We start from the raw sequence: 21,624 nt of genomic DNA on the forward strand, positions 1-21,624 counted from the left end.
GCTCACTGTAACAGTACTGCTCAGAGTAGGAAAAAAATATTTCAAATCTAATATTTTTCAGTATAGTTCCTGAGGAACTCGTATATATTTTGTGTAATTGGCAAATAATACACAAAAATATTACCACGTAGTAGTGACGGTGAAGAAAGCAGAAAAAAGGACGGCGACAGCGGCGAACACAGTCGGCGATCGTCGAAAATCTGATCTGCCGGTAGAATGCGTCGGCTTTTATACGCGAGCCATGGAACGTAATCACAGAGTAATCGCTACTGCCCGCGTTTCTTCCAGAAAGTTCGACACCATTCGTGCCGCGCATACATGCAATCAAATTACACAAGGTGCGCTGGCAACAGACAGCGGATAGAAGCGTCGATAACATTCCAGAAACTTCCGATACATGCAAGCGCGTACCGCACTGAACGATAACATTGGCTAGACGGTGATGGCGTTAGACGGTGCCTTCGTGTGCAATGACCATCAGCTGCGAAACAGCCGAACGCCGCACTTGAAATTTATGAAGCGCGTGACTTGGCCGCACGAGAGTAAGGGCGAAGATTGCCATCGTTCGGTGTGCCCTCAAAGCAGGCGCCCGATGGAGATAGCTGCGCCGCGTTGTGGCCCCGCAGCCGCTCCTGCGCCCGGTGCCGTGCGCCGCGTATTTTCGATTGCGACTGTATATCGTTAACATATCAGCGAGCGTCTTGTTCAGTCGTTCCGTAAGACCATTCGTCTGTGGGTGGTAGACAGTTGTCCTGCTGTGCCTTGTCTGACTGTACTGCAAGTTGGTTTGGGTGAGCTCTGCAGTGAAGGCCGTTCCTCTGTCGTTGATGAGGACTGTTGGGGCACCAATGCGCAGCAGGATGTTTTCGACGAAGAATTTTGCCACGGCGGCTCCGCTACCTTTCGGCAGAGCTTTCATTTCACCGAAGCGGGTGAGATAGCCCGTCGCCACGACGATTCACTTATTTCCAGATGTTGACATCGGAAAGGGTCCCAACAAATCCATCCTGATCTGCTGAAATGGTCGGCAAGGAGGCTCGATCGGCTGTAGTTATCTTGTTGGCCTTTTCGGTGGTGTCTTGCGTCGCAGGCAGTCTCGGCATGTCTTCACGTAACGGGCGCTGTCGGCGGTCGGGCGTGGTCAATCGTACTTCTTTAGTATTCATGCGAGCGTACAGGAAAACCCATGGTGCCTGGCTGTCAGATCGTTGTGCAGGGCGTGCAACACATCTGGCTGGAGTGTTGCTGGCACAACGAGAATGTAGTTTGAGCGGACTGGCTTCTTTACGAAGATCTTGTTGCGCATGCAAAACGAAGACAACCCACGCTGAAATACCCTAGGGACAACGTCGGTCTTGCCTTCTAAGTACTCCACAACGCTTCGTAACTCTGTGTCTGCTCGTTGCTGTTCGGCAAAGTAGTCTGCAGTTATTGTTCCTGGGAAGGCGTCCTCATCCAGTTAGCCTTGAGGGTGGCGGGTGCGCTCGACAGGCAGTCACTGTCTGAATGCTTCCTTCCGAGCTTATACACCACGGTGATGTCGAATTCCTGCAGTCTGATACTCCATCGGCCTAGGCGACCAGAAGGATCCGTTAAGTTTGCCAGCCAACACAAGGTGTGGTGGTCACTACCACTTTGAAGTACCTGTCGTATATGTGAGGCCGCAATTTCGCCGTATGATCGCAAGAAACTTTTTCCGTCGTAGAATAATTCACTGTCGCTTTTGACAGTGACCGGCTAGAGTAAGATGCTACGCTTTCAGCTCCTTCCTTGCTCTGCACTAGCACGTCACCGATGCCTACGCTACTTGCGTCGGTGTGGATGTCTGTCTCGGCGTCTTCGTCGAAGCGTGAAAGCACCGGCGGTAACTGCAGCCGTCGCTTCAGCCACACAAATGCGTGAACTTGCCGTGTTTCCCATTTGCAGTCGACGTCGGCGTTCGTGAGATGAGTTAATGGCTCCGCAATGCTTGAAAGGTCTCTTACAACGCGCTCTAATAGGCACACAGGCCAAGGAATCTGCGCAATACCTTCTTGTCAACGGGCCGCGGGAACTTGGCGATTGCAGCTGTCTCCTGTGAAGCGGGACGGATTGCAGACTTGCTGATGGCGTGGCCTACGAACCTACGAGCCTACGGTGGATGGTGGTGCATGGCCGTTCTTAGTTGGTGGAGCGATTTCTCTGGTTAGTTCCGATAACGAACGAGACTCTAGCCTATTAAATAACTGCGGGCTTCCCAGCACCTTATAACCTTCTTACAGGGGCAAGCGGCTCCTAGCCGCACGAAACAGGGCAATAACAGGTCTGTGATGCCCTTAGATGTCCCGGGGCCGCACGCGCGCTACACTGAAGGAAGCAGCGCGTCTTTATCCCTGTCTGAAAAGACTGAGTAGACCGCGGAACTTCTTTCGTGGTTGGGATAAGGGCTTACAATTGTTCTCCTTGAACGAGGAATTCCCAGTAAGCGCGAGTCATAAGGTCGCGTTGATTACGTCCCTGCCCTTTGTACACACCGCCCATCGCTACTACCGATTGAATGATTTAGTGAGGTCTTCGGAGCGATGTCTGGCGCGGCCTTTCGGTTGCGCCGGTCTGTTGGAAAGATGAGCAAACTTGATCATTCAGAGGAAGTAAAAGTCGTAACAAGGTTCTTCGTAAGCGAAACGGTGCTTTTCCGGCTTCAGGCTGAGTCCAGACGACTTGATTGCCTCTTGTACTCTCTGAAGTCACCTCAGGTAATCTTCGAAATTCGTGACAAAGACTGCAACATCATCCAAGCAGACGAGAGAAGTCTGCCACTTCAGTCCTGCCAAGAAAGTGTCAATCACGCTCTCGAACACTGCAGGCGCAAAACAACGTGCGAACGGCATCACCTTGAACTCGAAAAGGCCGTCTGGTGTGATAAATGCGGTCTTAATTCTCTCGATCCCTTTCGTCGACTTCAATTTGTCAATAACCAGTATTGATAACCATTGAAGAAAAGTACTTTGCATTGCACAGGCGGTCTAATGCGTCTTCTATCCGTGGAAGGGGATATGCGTCTGTCTTCGCTACCTTGTTCAAGCGGCGATAATCGACGCAGAAGCGCAGACTTTCATCCTTCTTTTTCACTGAAACCACAGGAGACGCCAACGGGCTTTTGGACGGCTGAATGATATGGCGCAGCACTTCGTCGACTTGTTGCCTTATAGCTTCTCGTCCTCGCGTCCACACTCGATAAGGGCTCTGGCGGAGTGGTCGAGCGGATTCTTCGGTTATCTATGCGATGCTTTCCGACTGGTGTTTGCCGAATCTTCGATGACGTCGAAAAGCAGTCTTTGCATCGTCGAACAAGACTTCCAAGCTATTGCTGGTAACTCATGGGGAGGCTCGGATTTATGTCGAAGAATGACTCGAAACTATTGTAAACATCACTTGCAGCGCATACAGAGATATAGACAAAGCCCACGTGTCTTAAAAATTACTACACAATTAGCGTCGCGCATACAATCAGATTACACAAGCTTCGGTGACATCGAAGAAAGGGTAGAACCATCGATAACATTCGAGAAGCGTCCGGTATACATGCAGGCACATCCTGTGCCAAGAGATTCTGTTCAACGTTTGTTAGCCGGTGAAAAGCGGTCACCTGCGAAAGATAAACAAGCGCACGTGTCAATAAAATGAATTTATGTGCAACGTAGTCAGCGACGAAACTACGCAATACATGTAACTACGATAGAATTTTGCTTTATTCGAACAAAGGCAGCGCTAAATGCAGCTAATGGAGTGCTGATTCACAGTTTATCAACGATCTTAATTATGTATCTTGATGTAAGCATGGTCATTCAAATTCACTGCGCCTTTTCAGCTCTGATGTATTGCTTATGATTTCAATATCTTTGCTGTGCCCGAGTCTGATATATATTCTATGTTGTTCTTCTGTTTTTCAGGAGGCGCTCAGGTCATCGTTGGCGATCTGACATTTCTGGAGTAGCACTGGAAGATTGCTTCGCGGAAGCGCCGGAACGTGCGTTCGCTTTAATAGATTGTTGATACGCGAGTTTTTTCGGGGAATGCAACATCACCAATCAATTACTCTGTCTTTGCGGCCTCAGAGTTTTGCATTGAAAGGCTATTATCGGTACAACGTTAACCGGTAAACTGCAACAATAACGGAAATAAAACAAACTTCTATATATTGAAGATGAAAAGTACATTGTCACGTTGTAGCAACAGTGAAAAACAAGACAGAAGCCAAACCTTGAGTGACGAACTTATGCCACTCAAAGCGTAACAATAGCGGTGAGCGCAGTGAGTCGTCGAAATGTGATCTATACGGGATCAAGCACGTCAGCCTATTTGTACAGTGCACGTCGTAGCTGTCAGCGCAATCACTGGAGCTCGCGTGCGTTTCAGAACGTACAACACTATTCGTGCCGAGCATGCAAGCTGATCACGCACGGTTTCCTCGCTAGATAATCGGCGGCAGCATTCCAAAGATTTCTGATGCATAACCGATAATATCGACCGATAATATCGAAATAGTGATTAATCCGCGATAAACAAATCATCTAAGAACAAACAATCATCTAAGAACAAACAAGCTATTCTTCAGTATCTTCTCTGTGGGAGCCCGCACGGTGCCAGCCACGGAGGAAGAAAAGAAGCACTGAAGAGGCCCACTCAATGCGCTATCAGAAAAAATGTGGAGGAAGTCACGTGACATTTCTAGCTTTACTGGCCATGTTGTCGCGGCGGAATGGCGGTTTTGTTATGGTGATGTGCGCCCGCGTGTGCGCTGTTTTGGTGTGTCTCGTACGCGGGAAAGGCGTGTTGTGCGCAGATATTACGATAGTCGCTACGCCTTGTGGCGCTGGGCCAGCTAGACAGCGCGCACTCCCCGCTGTTGTCGTGGCCCAGTGGCCCTGGATTAACCAAAAGCGTGAAACGAGCGCACATGTAACACTGGACTCCACAAACTGCCCTCACGGTCTATACTTTGTGGAGTTGAGCAGAATACTCGCACAACATGACTGCGGCAACGATATCGTGACGCTACGTCGTGATTAGATCAGTTGGTGGGATCGCTACAGCGCGTGCGCACCCTGGCGGGGTTGTTCGCCGAAGGGGAAATACGCAAGCACGGGAGGAGAATTTGCGACAGCAAGGCCGACGTCCAGCGTTGCGGACGCTTCACAAAAGTGACGTCAGGGCCTCGCTTCATGTTTTTTCCTTCCTCCATGGTGTCAGCGTTGGGTCATTTCGCGACACCTTCATTGCTGTAGAAATATTCACAGGAAACGGCTCGAAGATACACGTCTTTTACCATTGCATTTTTACCCTAAATAAGTGAATTTGTTGAGTGCCTTAAATGCCCGCCGCTTTATTTCCGCTGTAACGCTATCTTCATAACCCTTGTATAGGGAAGGGTAACAGGTCACGCTGTAAAATATTTTTGGTTTCATCATTCGAAAATACATTTTTCGCTGGTCCTGTGTAGCTAACTACAGATGAGTGAAAACGCAAGAGAGAGCCTTATTATATCCTAGAATAAGATAATCTACGAAGTTTTGTTCAAAGCTGTAAAAATCCCTTTAATGCCGGCCGTGGTTGTTATTTGGTATCTGCTCATGAAGACTCACTGTAGTACACTGCAAAATTGTTTACTCCCATTCGAGTGAATAAGGGTGTAAATCGGCATATCACTCAAACTATTACACCAAACATGGCGTCAGGGTGCGAGTTATACATTGATTCAAAGCCTTATTCGCTTTTAAGGGTGTAAATTATTTTACAGTGTAAACATCATCCGGCCGTATTCTTCAATATTTTATTCCATTTTTCGTCCTTTCCACTCGCCTTCATTGACTCTGACGTCACTTGCACCGCCACAGCGCCGTTATCACTGGTAATGGCAGAGGGGCGCACCGCGCTATAAAGAGGGAAAGGAAAGTCGCAGTTTCGCCCGAAAGGAGAAGCATCTATTGCGATAGAAAATTAGCAGACAGCCGAACGAAGTGAAGACACGGCTTTTATCGGCCGTATCAGCCAGTAAACATTCGCTTGCTAACTAAATTAAGAAGCTTGGTGTGAGCGTGCACAGCATACATAAACACATCACACTGGATGACCGCGGACACTTGCTGTCAAAAAGCTGGCGTGAAGAAAGACGGCAGCAGCAGCGAGCGAAGTGGCCTTCGTGCTGTCTATCGCTTCAACGCAAAGAGAGCGCCGAGAACACAGCCCGCACAAATATACGAGTCGCCGACGCACCTCGACTCTGGCGTCAACGCATCGAGGTCACGGAGCAAGTGATCGAGGTTGGCGTCGATGGCGACACCAGCGACGACGGTGGCGGTGATGGCGACGGCAGAAATACGCCTGGAGTGCCCATGTAATTGTTATCGCAATAAAAGGAAAATGAAATGAAATGTTATAAAACGCGGGCTTGATGACCATTTCTGCGAACATTCTGAAAGGTCATAATATTGACAATAATTTAACGTGGAAACACTTTACATAAGTACCTACAACACTCCCACAGTCGGCTTGTCTGTTTATATTTCATTCTGCGTACTTTAGCGTTATCACATTTCGACTGATCCGGTTTTTCTGTTTTCGCGATTAATACAGATACCCTCTTGCTCATTCATTCCTTCTTTCTTTTAAACCTGCCATGTTTTGTTGTACCACCACAAACTGACAGATGTACTTTGTTTCGCAGCTGCTTCTATATCATTTTTTAATTTTTTGTTACGTTTTTTTTATAACAGGATATCCTCTACAGTGATCACACTATGAGACCTCTTTCGTATATTCTGCTCAATCTGTAATACCTCCAAGTTTATGATGAACAAACTCAAATTACAGTACCTGATCAACTACTAGAACAGTCAGCTCAACCTGGTTCTCTCCACTTCATAACTTAGAGGCGACCTAACCATGAGTCTTGCATGCGCCTCTGCATTTCAGCCATTGAGAAGTCAGCACTGGATCGTAAGACGCAGCGTGCAGAGATGAACGAGTACATTTCCACGGACGCCAAATCAGCATCTCCAGCTAGCGTAGGCTCACCTCCTAGTCGCCCGTCGAATCCCGTACCCATCAAGCGCTTCCAAGAGTACGTGACACGTGCCCTTGTTGAAGACACACTGGCGCTTGAGTACACGGTAGGTGGAAAATCTCTCCTTCTGGTAGTTCCTTCCTCTCCCCATTCCCCTTGCCCCAGTGCGAGGGCTCAATCCTGGGTAACCTTTCTGCTTTGCACTTATACTTCTCTCTCTCTCTCTTTTTTGATGGGTGTAATTACTCCTCAATGCATTGTAACAAGTGGCCCTCATTGAAGAATATCTTTGCATTATGCTGCCCCATTGCAGCAACGCTGCGCTGAAGAACCACAGCCCAGAATTTGGGCTACGAAGTTAACTCTTTATTGGGCGAACTTGCGCCCACATATATATGCAATCCCTCAAATCACAACGACATCCGCAATCACGGTCGTCGGTCGTCGAATATAATCGAATAGAACGAGCTTGTTCACTGTTTGCACATGTCTCCCCATGCATTCAAAATTAATCGCGTATGTATGCGTACATTCTACCCGCTACCAAACTATTCGCAACTCGCGTGCAATATGATCGGATCAGCTTCCATCGCTGCAGAATTAGCAGCAATGTATGAGAGATTTCGTTTATGATCGGTACATATTGCGCGAAAGAATAACTTAACAGTAATCATCATCAGCCTACTTTATGTGACTGCGATCTACTGCGATCTCCGATTACCCCTGTCCTGTGCCAACCGATTGCAACTAGCGCGCGCGAGTTTCCTCACTTCAACATGACCTTCCCAGCTCCATTCATTTATCTTGATGTCAATTAGAATATCGGCTATACCCGTTTGCGATCTAATCCAAACCTCTCTCTTATTGTTTCTTAATGTTGCGCCAGTGATAACATGTTAAAAAAACATCAAGACAAAGTCGAGCAACGACTACTGGACGACTAGCATTTATAATGACTATGCAAGTATAAGACGTTAATATTGCAACACATTATTTAATTGTACGTTTCATGCAGGAGCTATATAGGCTCCGGAAAACGCCTAGGTTATCCTTTACCTGAGAGATCCTCATATCTTTATATAATATGCGTAATGCGAAGACGTGGGATCGTTTCTCCTCTGCGGCAAGTTGTTTCATTCACTTTCACTAATTTATCACTTCTTTCTCTTCTTAAGTACAAGTAATTTCCCCTGTGTTGTCCTTGGTGTCTATGTTGGATTCTCATAATATATATATATATATATATATATATATATATATATATATATATATATATATATATATATATATAGTGTATGTGTGTGTGTGTGTTACAGCTGGTGACAGCCGGTGGTTCATGTCCAGCATATTTCTTTATCAGTCTCACGTGTTACGCATCGTGAATGCTCAGTTAGACCGCGAATTAGTAAGCGTTTTGATTCTATGCACTGCTCCTGCAGTTTTTTTTTCATAACAGTCTTGCTTCCTACAGACGCTGAGGAATGAGAAGCTGCACCCGGCAACCGTCGCGGAAAAGTCCGACCACAAGCCAAAGAACCGCGACGGAAACGTTCTGCCATGTAAGAATTTTGACCGCCATTGAGTGGAAAGTCATAATCTGAGGTCGTATACCTATAACGAACCGTACTGTTGTAGCTACCCTGTTTTATGCTGCTTTCGGTAACAACAGGAATTAAGGCCTCATTTTGCTCGGACCCATCTCTGATTACCTCACCAAAGCTTCTGGTGATTGGCATTAACACAAAATATTCAAGTGATGTGCGTGACGTGCGCAACCTATTTCATTCAGCAGCGCACAGTTCTTCCACGTTCCACGAAGCTGTGGCGTCCGAAGTTGTGGGGATACGGACTTGGTCCGGTCCACGGCTTCGTGACCTGGGACCACGTCCGGGTCACGAAGGCGTGGCGACGAGCAACAGTGCCTGCCCGCAGGTCTCGGCAGGCCTCCGATAGAGCATAGAGGACCACAGGTGGCCAACCTCATGAGGTTCTCCCCCCACGAGGTCGACCTCGACCGCAATTTGACCTCAACCTCAGAATGAGGGGAGGTTGGTGGCTGGTATAAATTATGTGTGCGAGCTAGGCCAGCGGTGCTGACCTCATTCGTAGCTGTGAAGTTGAATGTGGTCGGTTGTTGGTTGGTGTTGCCAATATTTTGCGCAGCTCCTCAGGTTGTAGGAGCCGGGAAAGTGGCATCGGAGTCTGGCGTCGCAAAGACGGTGGCTCTTTAGCCTACGCCGCAGGTGCGTCTCGTAACGGGTAGCTGGCCCAGGCTACCGGGGCGTCACACGGAGGCTAAGAGTGCCCACGCCGTGGTCAGAGTTTTGTTGACGAGGGTTGCTCCTTTAGCTACCGGTCAGAAGGCTACATGTTTTCGGCGAGCGCACATCGCAGCACACTCACACACTAGAGCACACTAGCACACTAAAGGTGTCCGCTTTTAAAGCGAACCTTTCTTTGCCTCTTCCTTCGGCTCTCCCAGTGCTGCTGCTGCTGCTGTGGCTGCTGTGAGCACTGCTGTCAGGTACACCGCGTCGGGGGGGAATATGGGGAGGTCACAGCGTTTACATACATGACAGGAACGAGTCAGAGAAGAAAGGCGACACTAGAAACTCCTTTTCACCCCACCGCGTCGAATGCGCATAATGCTCCGGGAGCTTCCTGGCCGTTGCCACCTTAGCCTCTTGACAGCTCTTATTAGCCGCGGCTCCCCTCAGAAGCATTGCAGAAACTGCAGCGCTTCCCTTTCTACTAAGGGGAGAGTCCAGAGGGGTCGTAGATATAACTGTAGGGAGGAGGTAGGAGAAGAGCCAGTTCCCATACAAGAAAGGGGGGAGGTGACGTGAGAAGGCAAGCAAGCCCTACTACTATACGACAGCGTTTGCAGGGAAACTGGATAAGCTGAAGTTCAAGGCACGGTACAGTACGTCGCTGCTATTTCTGAAAAATGAACACCATGAATATATGTCAAGGGGACAAACTACGCTGGGCGTGCAGAAGCAGGGCCGCATTAATTAAAGCGCACCGCACGGTCCAGGCGACACTACGGAAGCGGTCGACCATCAAATGCGCACTTCTGTACCCGCCGCGTTAGCTTTGCGGCTATGGCATTCTTAGAGATAGCGGATGTGATCGCGGCAGCCGCATTTCGACGGGGGCGAAATAGAAAACGCACGTGCACTTAGATTTTGGGCCACGTTAAAGAACAGCACGGTGTCAAAATTAATCCGCAGTCCGCAAATACGGCGTGTCTCATAATCCGATTGTGGGTTTGGTACGTAGAGCCCCGTAATCAAATTCAAGTTTAATACTTCTGCCACAATGCGATGTGCCATGTGAGGCAATGACTATGCTCAACCGTGCTTAGAGGTTATGGAATATGGTGCACAACAACGCCTCAAGCAAACACATCTCCCTGTGTGTTCTGTGTACTACGTGGCCAAACCGCAGTGGTTCCCGCAAGGTAACGTTTAACATGAAGTGTACCCCTCTCGTGTTAGACTAAACGTTGAAGAAATTAAGCTTTAGCCGTCAACATCACCACTAATTACCGTCAATCAAGGTATCCAGCACGGAATGCTTTGCTTACATCAATTCCCAGAGTGCGTGGGATCTGCATAACTTTTTTACCCCTCCCCCAGTCCTCCCTAGATTCCTAGGCCAGGGAAATCCGCGATCACACCATCTGCCAATCGGAGTGCTCGTAGTCGCCTTCAGGGCGAGAGTGTGCACAATTTCTCCCGCACCTTTGTCCACGGAACGCCATCGAAGAAATACCCTCGGCGGCACGCTGCTCACTGTCCCAGAGAAAGAAGGGGACGCTTTTAAGACAAGGGTGTCACGCTTGACTCTGTTTGCGCGTCTTTGGTCTTGGTAAGGCCCAGTGACGACCATGACGAGACGGCGTATGACGCACTTTCACTGGAGTTCCTTGGCCTCAGCGTCGTAGTAGGCGACGAAGTGCTATCCATCAACCGCGTAACCGTCAAACGCGCTTACCAACAACCGCTCGTTCCCAGGTTTTCGGTGGTCATAAAATGGCTAGCTGAAACCTCTTGCAGCTAGCTAAGAGTACAGAGAGAAAGAGAGAGAATTATTCAGAGAAAGGTAGGGAGGTTAACCAGGTTGGTTAACCTGCCTGGTGGGAAGGGTTAACAGGATAAAAAGAGAAAGGGAGTGGAAGGGGAAGATAGAGGGAAAGATAGACTAGCACGAACAAACCACGCACAATACAGAGCGGTAGGGAGTGGCGTGCTTAAAGTCTATCGTGAAGGCCCGTAGACCGCAGGAACGTTAGTAACGCGAGTAAGCTTGGCCTTCCGCGCGGATGTTCTTTGGGAACCCTGACCTAAAGAAGTTCCAACTAGAAGTAAAGGCTGGCATAGTGACCGAGTTACGTTGCAAAGGTACAAAAAACGTAGGAAAATGTGAGTAGTGATGTGCCACGACGCTGACATGCCCAGAAAATCGAACTTCAATGATTTAAACCCCGCCGCTAGCCACCAGAACGACACGTCAAGGCGGACTCCGCTCTACCCCTGCATGTTAGTCTGTTCGGCGTCCGTGTCAGAAACAAGTAACACAATGAAGACTCGGCATTTGACGAAAAAATTTTAGGGTAGGTGTGTGCAGCTTACGGGGCAACATTTGTCCAGGGATGCAAATAGTTGCTGTCGTATAGAAAAGCGGGTGATAAAGCTTGGTCAGGTTCTTTATGCGTTGTCTTAAATGTAATTTTCCAAAGGCTCCTCATATTTATTTGGGAAACTGCAGCAATGAAAGGAAGATGATCATTTTGGAATTGCTCGCGAAATACTAAGTAACATAAGTGAGAACAAAGGGGGTTAACCGAGGGGCCCCATTTTTATTAGTCACATCATAAGAAGCCAACAAACACCGACATCAAGGATAACGTAGGGGAAATTATTTGGGCTTAACAAATGGAAATAAAAAAATGATAAACTAATGGAAATGAAAGTGGATGGAAAAGCAACTTGCCGCAGGTTAGGAACAATCCCACTATATTGTGTGCACCACGGTTGCCTTGACATGCCCTCCTGCGTATATTTTTTGACCAATAGAGTGTTTTTAACCTTTCAGTAACAAATTGAAGTTTTGTGATTGTTTCGTGTATTATAACATTGCAGTCAACAGAAAGGGTTCCATCGTGAAAACCAAAAGTAACATTGATTTCTCGCATGAAAAATGATCATGAAATAATTGCAAGAAAAAAGAATTCAACTCTTGTTTGAAGATTGTGAAAAATGATTGAGCGTGGTGCAACCAATTTTCGAGCGTAATCGCTTATCACTGAAAATGGCAGTTATCTTTCTCGTCAATAATAGCTTTAATTGTGTGGAACAAAGCCGCCTTATCGATGAAACGTAAATTTTGTGGCCAATTTCACTGTGGTTTAGTTGAAGTGCCACTTTGCTATTGAGCCTTAAGATTCTGTTCAGGTTCTATAGCTGCGATGATCCTGGCTTACCTGCCGTGAGGCAATGCCAGGGCGGCACGAGACCACGCACCTGTCTAGGGCGGCTATGTCCTTTATGGTCTTTCCGTCCCTTCTCCTCCTTCTCCACACTGCCGACCGATTTTCAGGTTCAGCCGTGCGCTAGGCAGTTACGGTGCGGCAAGCTTTCCTTTGATCTGTCTACGAATCTCCCTCTCTCTATTCATGGAAGGCATACAATAAAGAATTTGCGCAAGCACTCCGTACAGAGGGTTAACCAGCGAAGCTGAAACGTGCGGCACCGGTGTTTATCACTGCGTTAATCCTGACGATTCATTAAACGACGGCTTGGTAGGCCGCCGGATCCTCGGTACGCAGTTGCTGCTTGCGCGCGGCCGCACGAGCCTGTTCTTGCGCCCGGGCTGCAGCATCGGCAAGGCGCAGACGAGCTCGTTCCCGGTTCTGCTCGCGCCGTTGCTGATCGAAAGCTGCCTGCTCCTGAGGAGTACGTATGAAGCGCAGCCTACCCATTTCGGAGCCGAAGAGAAACTGCTGTGCGCGTTCGTCTGCGACGGAGAGCAACACGTCACTACTGGCGCGGCCAATCGCGCGCCTCTCTTTCTCTCTTTTTTAATTTTTCGCACATGCGCATGGGATTGTGCCAGAGGAGTTTTCGGCGTCCAGGCGACAGATGGACGGACGGACGATCATGCTACCCATGTACAGCTTCGCTGTAATATACCCTTTGTTTCTATCGAAATACTAGGATTTATCAACTAACACTAGAAGAGAATACAGAGAGTGGTTGGAGAGCGCCATGTTACGCAACAGGATCCATATTCAAAAACGTTTTTAAGCTAAAAGCATTCCTGCAAGCCAGTGATGTAAGACATATTATTAGCAAAACCGATGAGCCAATACAAAACAGCACTTACGAACGAAAAGCTTTGTGAATTAGACCTCCGGAAATTAGAGCGGCAGCAGACCTTTCCTCCCTTTCCTCTTTTTGTTCTCTTCAACGGGAGCAAGTGAATAAAAATTCCACTTTTCCAGTACGACTGCCACAGACGACAAAAGTAATTCCCCAAGCTAACGTGACCGAAACGTTGTGTAGCGGCAGCAGCATCGGCGTCGCACGAGGGATGACGTAGACGCTCGCGTCTACACGAGGCTCGAGCGACTGGCGCTCCGGCACGGGCTAGCGTTCCGAAGGAGCGAGAGAGAGAAGAAACTTCATTATAAAGTGGAATGATTTATGTGGTTGGGGCCCTCAGTCCAAGGCCCCAATGGCTGTCGCTACCGCTCGTGCTCGTCGTATCAGGGCCAGCCAGACCTGAGGCTCGGAGCGACGGAGGATCGCCTCCCACTGCGCATATGTTGGTTGGGGGGATTGTAGAAGTGAGATATCCTTAGGTGGTTTCTGGCACTCTATCGTGACGTGGAACGTCGTCGGTGGTGCACCGCACCCTGGGCAGGTGGTGGGATATAAGGTTGGGGAGAGCTTGTTGAGAAGGAGGAGGTTCGGATATGAGTTGGTTTGAAGCCGTCTCAGGGATACGGCTTCATTCCGGGAGAAGGATTTGGGAGGAGGGTGATATTGCAAGCGCCCTAGTCTGTGAAAGTCTAGAGTGTCCCGGTATGTGTTGGGCAAATTCTGGGAGGCTTGATATGGGTTGCTCGCCTCACTGCCAGGTGCCCGGCAGGTTAGCTCTCGGGCAGCCGCATGAGCGCGGTCATTGCCCGACAGTGAGGCATGAGCAGGTGTCCAAATCAGCCTGATGCGTGGTATTGAGGGATCTGGAATGGCGGGGAGCTTACGTGTGCTGGTGAGAGCGCGATTGGCTTCCTGGGGTATATGACCCCTGAGGTAGGCTCGACATGCGTCTTGTGAGTCTGTAATGATGATGTGGTCGTGTTTTGGTGATCTTTTCATGTGACCGACGATGTGGTTGAAGGCGAGTGCTATGGCCAACGTCTCCCCTGTGAGCGTAGCCTCGGTTTGGACGCTACACGAGGTGACGATATTCCCCTGATCGTCCGCCACCACCGACACTTGTCTTTCTTTGTTTCTGGTCGCAAGAGCATAGTGGGCAGCGTCGGTATAATAGACGGTGCCCTCCGGCTGGGCGTTGAGCAGTTTCCGAAGGTATCTAACACGTGCGTCCCGGCGACCATTATGATGCTCTGGATGCATATTGCGCGGTATGGGCGCTATGGTGAGTAAGGTTCGGATGTTTGATGGGACTGGGACATGCTCTCGCGTAGAGGGTGAATGCTGTGGGTAGCCCAGCCGTGAGAGCAAATGCCTGCCTGTAGGGGTCAGTCTCAATCGCTCGAGTTGTGCCATTCTGTGTGCTTCGATGTGTTCCTCGATGGTATTGTGTACCCCGAGAGCAAGTAGTCGTTCCGTGGAAGCATATACAGGAATTCCGAGTGCTTGTTTAACGGCTCTTCTAATAATTGTGTTTATACGGTTGGTCTGGGAGAGCGTCAGGTTGTGGTATGGGAGGTTATAGGTTAACCGGCTGATAATGCATGCCTTGACCAACCACAGCATATCGGCTTCCTTGAGTCCTGAGCGGCGGTTACTAACACGTCTCATCATACCGATGATTTGCTCGCACTGTCTACCAAGGAGATCTACCGTGAAGTGATCTTTGGCATTGGATTGTAGGTGATAACCAAGGATTCGGACCCTTTGTGCAGTGGGAATTGGTATGCCTTGTATTTTCACTTCAATCACTGGAACTGGCGCTTCATAGGTGCTTCGGGGTCGGATTAGTAATAGTTCTGATTTATTTGGCGCACATTCGAGGTCTCCAGTCGCGAGGTACGCCTGCACTATATCCACCGCCGTCTGTAGGCGGTCCTGAATGTCTCCGTCCGAGCCGGTGCACGTCCAGAGAGTCAAATCGTCAGCATATATCGCGTGGTATAGCCCCTCAACCTTCTCCAGTAACTGGGGTAGTCTCGCCATAGCTATGTTGAATAGCGTCGGCGAGAGCACCGACCCCTGCGGTGTCCCCGCTCCGGTAACATTAATGTCTGTTGACCGATATGGGCCCATTTCCACTGTGGCTACACGGTCCTTGAGAAAGGCTCGCACGTAATTGTACATACGGGAGCCACAGTGGGAGTGGGCCAGTTTCTCAAGGATGAGACCATGGGAAACGTTATCGAAAGCTCCTTTGACATCAAGCGCCAAAAGAGCTCTCGTCCGGGCCCTGATGGGTGGGTCAACGAGATCCTCTTTTATCTGAAGAAGAACATCGTGAGCGGACAAATGGGGGCGAAATCCAAACTGTGTGTGGGAGAAGAAATTTTACATCTCCAAGAAACGTTGAAGCCGTTTTAGGATTACATACTCGAGCAGCTTCCTCATGCACGATGTGAGGGAAATCGGCCGCAAATTTTGGATCGACAGGGGTTTTCCGGGCTTGAGCATGAAAGTGATCTCGGCACGTCGCCATTCTAGAGGAAGAGTTCCGGCGTGCCAGTGCTGATTGTACATAGCACAGAGCGTTTCCAGGTCCTCGTCCGGGAGATTTCGCAGTAGAGTGTAATGTATCCCGTCCTCTCCGGGTGCGGTGTTCCTATGAGTGTCTGCGAGTGCGGCTTTGATTTCTTGGACAGTTATGTCAGTGCCTAGTGGGTCACTTTCTTCTCTATACGGATAGTCCGGATAGCTTGGCTTAGAGTTATGGGAGAGATACCTTTGTTCAAGGTCCTTCAGGAGCTGGTCTCCGTCTCCTCCGTACTGGTGGAGGAAAATTTGAAGCTGCCGGTTTTTATGGGATTTCGTGTTTCTCGGATTTATTAGCGACCGAAGAATTGCCCACGTTCTCGCGGTGCCCAGCGTACCACTTAGCTTATCACAAAACGTTTGCCAGTTAGCACTAGTTAGGTGGTCTGCGTATTCCTGGGCTGCTCTCGTAATTTGGGATATTCTGTAGCGCAATTTTCGATTGAACTTTTGGCGCTTCCATCGCTTCGTGAGACCTCGGCGCGCGTCCCACAAATGTAGGAGATGCGGGTCAACCTCGGGGGTCTCTGTCGTCGTGGTTATGCAGCTAGTCGTTTTGTTTAGATCACTGCGTAAATCACTGAGCCAACTGGCATAATTTTTGGGGCTTTCATCTCCTGTGGCTCGATCCTTACGGATTTCGCGAAGTTTGGTCCAATTCGTAATGCAAATTTTCTTTTCAGGGCGTTTGTAACTTGTGTGATTGATGCGGATGATAAGAATGTGGTGATCGCTACCCAGCGTCTCGCCAGTGTTCAGCCACTCGCCCTGGACCCCCCTCGTGAAAGTGAGATCCGGGCAAGTGTCTCTCTCGACGCTAGTTCCCTGGCGACTAGGCTGGGTATGATCTGTTATGAGGGTGAATCGGTGATTATGTGTGAGGTCCCAAAGCCGGGTGCCCTTTGGTGTGTTACTGCGATAGCCCCAGGCCACGTGTGCGGCATTGAAGTCACCGCACACTACGGACACCGGGCCCAACTTGATGAGTTCCAAGAGTAGATACTGGAAATTGTCCCACCGAGCCCGAGGTGCACTGTATACATTTAAGATGTACAGGCTATTTTGTCTCGTGTCCGCGGGGACAACCTCAATGATTTGATGAGGGATATCTGACGTGAGAGCAGCATGGGTATAGGTGAGTTTCTTGGACACAAGCGCGCACACTTTCGCCTCGTCCGAGCCCCTAATGGCCTCGTAGCCACTGATAGTTACAAGGGTGGCGCCCGGCTCTTGGAGAAGTATGATGTCCGGCGGTTCTGACGATGCGGCAACGTACTGTTGGAGTGAGCCCCGTTTAGATCGGTACCCCCTGCAATTCCATTGCCACATCGTCAGTCCCGCCGTTCTATTTTGCATTTGCATTGCAGGAGCCATCATTCTGTAGCTGGGCTGGGCGAATGTACGGGTGAGCGCGCTCGCTTGTCGTTAGTGACGGCGCTGAGGTTGGTGTAGCGCGTACGACTAGTGAGGATGAGGAGGATGATGATTTAGGGGGAAGGGGTTGTGCCGTGAGCTCTCTCACGCTCTGCTTGAGTTCGTTAGTAATTTCATGTAGCATTGGTTTCAGCACGGTGGTTTGGAAGTCTACAAAGGCGGCTCGGATCATTTCCTTAACCTCCGTGAGAATGCTTTCTCGCATCTCTTGTATAGCTCGGTGCAATTCTCGTCGAAGCTCCTGCTGGAGGTAGCGGCACAATGCAGTTGTAGACTGGGGAGGGATCTTCGCGCGAGGCGCCTGGGATTGGGATTGGGTTTGTGGTAGGGACTGAGGTTCGGATGAGTGTGAGGGAGATTTGCGCAGTGAAGGTGGCGGGCCCTCCGCCCAACTTACCCCTTAAGGTCCGGCTGGCCCTTCGGGCGCTGCTAATGGTAGCTGTTGCGGTAGTGGTGGCGGCTTCTTCTTGGCCGGTGGTGGTGCCACTGGTGGTGGTGACGACGGTGGTGATGAGCATGATGATGATGATGAAGATGATGGCGGTACCCGCTCGCGGTTCTTAGAACACTCGCAGGGGTCTCGGCTCCGAGATCGTGACCGGGATCGGGACCGAGATCGGGAACGGGACCGCGATCGACTTCGTCGCTCTCTAGATTGGGCCAGAGGACGATGCTGTTGCCGTTTTTGTTTCTCGAGTTCCTGGCGCACTCGTTGCTTGTTGGGTGGCTTTCGTGCCGGGCCTGGACAGCTGCGATCGGTTGTCGGATGATCCCCTTTGCACGTCAGGCACCGGGGCTGGCACTGGTGAGGTTCGGTGGTGGATGGGTTTTCAGTCCCACATGTGATGCAGCGCTTGATGCTTGGCGTGGGGCAGACGTCCGCACGGTGGCCCACTGTGAGGCATACGCTGCACACCTGGGCCCTCGGGGTGTGTATGTAGCATCGGTACTCGGCCCCATAATACCTAACGTAGCGCGGTACCTTGAGGCCAGCAAATGTTATGATGGCCGTGGTTGTTCGCCCCATCATGCGAGCATGGAGGATTTCCGCCCCAGGTGCCAACAGGTAGTCTAAAAGTTCGGTTGATGTAGTCCCTGTGTCGGGACCCGTGATGACTCCTTTGCAGGAATTATCGGGGGAGGCGATGTATGTCGAGATGGGGTAGCGATGCGGGCCAAGTGCAAGCGATGTCATCTTGTTAAGGCTGATCGCTATTCTTTCACTTGGCGTGCTGATGAGGGCGATGTTTTGGGCACGTTGAACACGTAGATGAAGTTCGTCGACCTCTTGTTCCTTGAGGCGCGCCTCGATGCCGACGGCGCGAGTCAGAGTGTGGCGAGGCCACTCACCGAATATGAGACCGTTTCTCGGGCGCAGGATGACTTTAAAATCGTCAGTGGGCAGAGGTGGGGGCCTCTGGGGTCGTCGCGGTACAGTTTGGTTCGATTGCAGCGTCTCTTGGCGGCGGGCTGCTGGGTCAGACTTAGCGTCGGCGCGGCGTCTCCGCCGGCCGCGAGCAGTGAGCCATGATCCATCCGCCGGGTCTTCTGGATATCCTTCTGTTGCTGGATCGTCGCTGTTGGTAGCTTCCACATCCATGATCGTGGTCAACGGGTTTTCGCGGTGTTGGACAAGGTCGGCTGTCCCTGGACGCCGATCCAGACCACGCTGAGGCTTAGCTCGAGCACTACGGCTCAGAGACGCCGCGAGCGTCGCTGCTGCATCGGTGGTGATCTTGATGCCGCCGTGGAAGGTCGCAGGAAGCGTCCGTTGTCGTGCTCGGAATAGGGCCCTACCCGAAGGAGATCATTAAAAAAGAATGCTACGCTAAGAGACGGACTGTCGGTTCTTCCTCTCCTGCGAGAGCCCGAGACTTTAACGGTCTACGTGGTCGCTCGTCGCCACAGTTTGGTGAACCCGGACGTGATACTGCCATACGCTCCTGTGGTAAAGACGACCATGGACCAGACCGACGCTACGAGAGCTCAAGGCCAGAACCCATCCGAGGAACGCGGTGAGCCCTCCTGTTCCGCCATCGCTGTCCGCCTCCCACAGTACTGGGACCAGCATCCTTCGGCCTGGTTTCTTCAGGCCGAAGCGCAATTTCAAGTCGCTGGTATCCGCTCTCAAGCCTCGAAGTTCCATTACGCCGTCGCAGCGCTCTCGCCCGCCGCCATTGACGAGGTGGCAGATTTGCTGAACTCCCCATTGTCTGCCGCCGCCTATAACGATCTCAAGGCAGCACTGCTACAGCGCACAGCAGCTTCACAATGTTCTCGCATCCAGCAGCTTCTGTCCGCTGAAGAACTCGGCGACCGACGCCCTAGTCAACTTCTTCGCCGAATGAGCCAGCTGCTCGGAAACAACGCGAGATCCATCGACGACACGCTGTTGCGCGAACTGTTTTTGCAACGACTCCCGGCTAACGTGCAGATGGTCCTGGCGACAGCCTCTACCATGGACCTTACCGGACTTGCCGCTTTGGCCGACAAAGTCATGGAAGTAGCCACCCCAACCATCGCAGCCACGTCACCGTCTCCGGGTGACAATACAACCGCTCTGCAAACTCTTCGCTGCTCTTCCACAGTGCAATCTCCGCTCGACTCCTTGTGTGAGCGCCTGGAACGCATCATCTGTGGAGCGGAACATCGCCGCGCGTCTCGTCGCCCACGCAGCCGTAGTTCCAGCAGATCGAGACGCACGGGCACCCAAAATGAAACCTCAACTACAGCGCCTGGCGTTTGCTACTACCACCGCCGTTTTGGAAACGACGCTCGTCACTGTCGGCGTCCCTGCGCTTGGCAGGGAGACAGGCCGGCCGACCTCTAACGGCGACGAGTTGTCCGGCCCAACACACAAGTCGCCTTTTCTACGTGACGGACAGAGTTACGGGACAACGATTCTTAGTCGACACAGGTGCTGACGTCAGCATTCTCCCCGCCCAGCGCTCCTACCGAAAAGCGACTCCTGTGTCGTTTTTGCAAGCCGTCAATGGCACCAGGATTCCAGTTTTCTCGTCAGGCTCCGTCATGCTAAACCTTGGCCTTCGACGAGCATTCCGCTGGATCTTCCTGGTTGCAGACGTCCGTCATGCAGTCATTGGAGCAGACTTCTTGCATAACTACGGACTCCTTGTGGACATCCAGCGACGCCGTCTCATCGACTCCGTGACCGAGCTATCCGTTCCCGGCGTCCCATCATCAGGCACATCGCCCATAGCGCCTATTTCTGCCATGTTGGACGAACCTTTCGCCGCGTTCCTACGCGAGTTTCCCACTTTGACGCGCCTGCCGGACTGGACGCAACCGGTACAACATCACGTCTGCCATCACATCGTCACCTCCGGCCCACCGGTCTACTTCCGACCCCGGCGTTTGTCCCCGGAGAAACTCAAGATCGCTCGCGCGGAGTTCGAACACATGCTGCAACTTGGCATCATCCGCCCTTCCTCCAGTAAATGGGCATCACCACTTCACATGGTGCCTAAAAAGGCGGGAGACTGGCGCCCATGCGGCGATTACCGGGCACTAAACAACGTCACAGTTCCTGATCGCTCCCCTTACCGAACATTCAGGACTTCACGGTAGCGTTGCACGGTGCGACGATCTTTTCTAAGATCGATCTCGTTCGCGCCTACCATCAACTACCGGTCGCTGAAGAAGACATTCCCAAGACCGCCATCACCACACCCTTCGGTCTTTTCGAATTTCTCCGCATGCCTTTCGGTTTACGGAACGCGGGCCAATCCTTTCAGCGTTTCATCGATTCCGTCACCCGAGGTTTGCCTTTCGTTTTTGCATACATTCACGACCTTCTCGTCGCAAGCTCTTCGGCAGAAGAACATCTTCACCACTTGCGGTTGTTGTTTTCACGCCTTGCCAGTAAAGGAATTGTCATCAACGCCGCCAAGAGTGAATTCGGTCAAACCGAACTCGAGTTCCTCGGTCATATCGTCGACGCTAACGGCATTCGACCACTGCCTTCCAAGATTCCCTTCATCGAAAACCTTCCCCGACCGACCACACTCACCAAGCTTCGCCAATTTCTCGGTTTCGTCAATTTCTACCGCCGATTCATTCCCGAGTGCGCACGACTTATGGCTCCGCTAGATGCTCTCCTGGTAAACAAACGCAAACAAGTGCTTCAGTGGACTGAAGAGGCCACCG

At 50.7% G+C, this 21,624-nt stretch overlaps 1 protein-coding gene across 1 annotated transcript in view; it reads left to right on the plus strand.

Moving 5' to 3' along the window:
- LOC142559395 (receptor-type tyrosine-protein phosphatase alpha-like) overlaps positions 1 to 21,624 on the plus strand; it is a 67,880-nt gene that overhangs the window by 37,547 nt on the left and 8,709 nt on the right. Inside the window, exons 2-4 of the mRNA XM_075670997.1 lie at positions 3,933 to 4,009; positions 6,955 to 7,151; positions 8,517 to 8,604. Of these exons, the coding sequence (XP_075527112.1) occupies positions 6,999 to 7,151; positions 8,517 to 8,604 (241 nt within the window). The 5' untranslated portion in view covers positions 3,933 to 4,009; positions 6,955 to 6,998. The remainder of the gene's footprint in view (positions 1 to 3,932; positions 4,010 to 6,954; positions 7,152 to 8,516; positions 8,605 to 21,624) is intronic.

Source organism: Dermacentor variabilis, chromosome 10 (genome assembly GCF_050947875.1).
Source record: "Dermacentor variabilis isolate Ectoservices chromosome 10, ASM5094787v1, whole genome shotgun sequence".
NCBI classification, from domain to species: Eukaryota; Metazoa; Arthropoda; class Arachnida; order Ixodida; family Ixodidae; genus Dermacentor; species Dermacentor variabilis.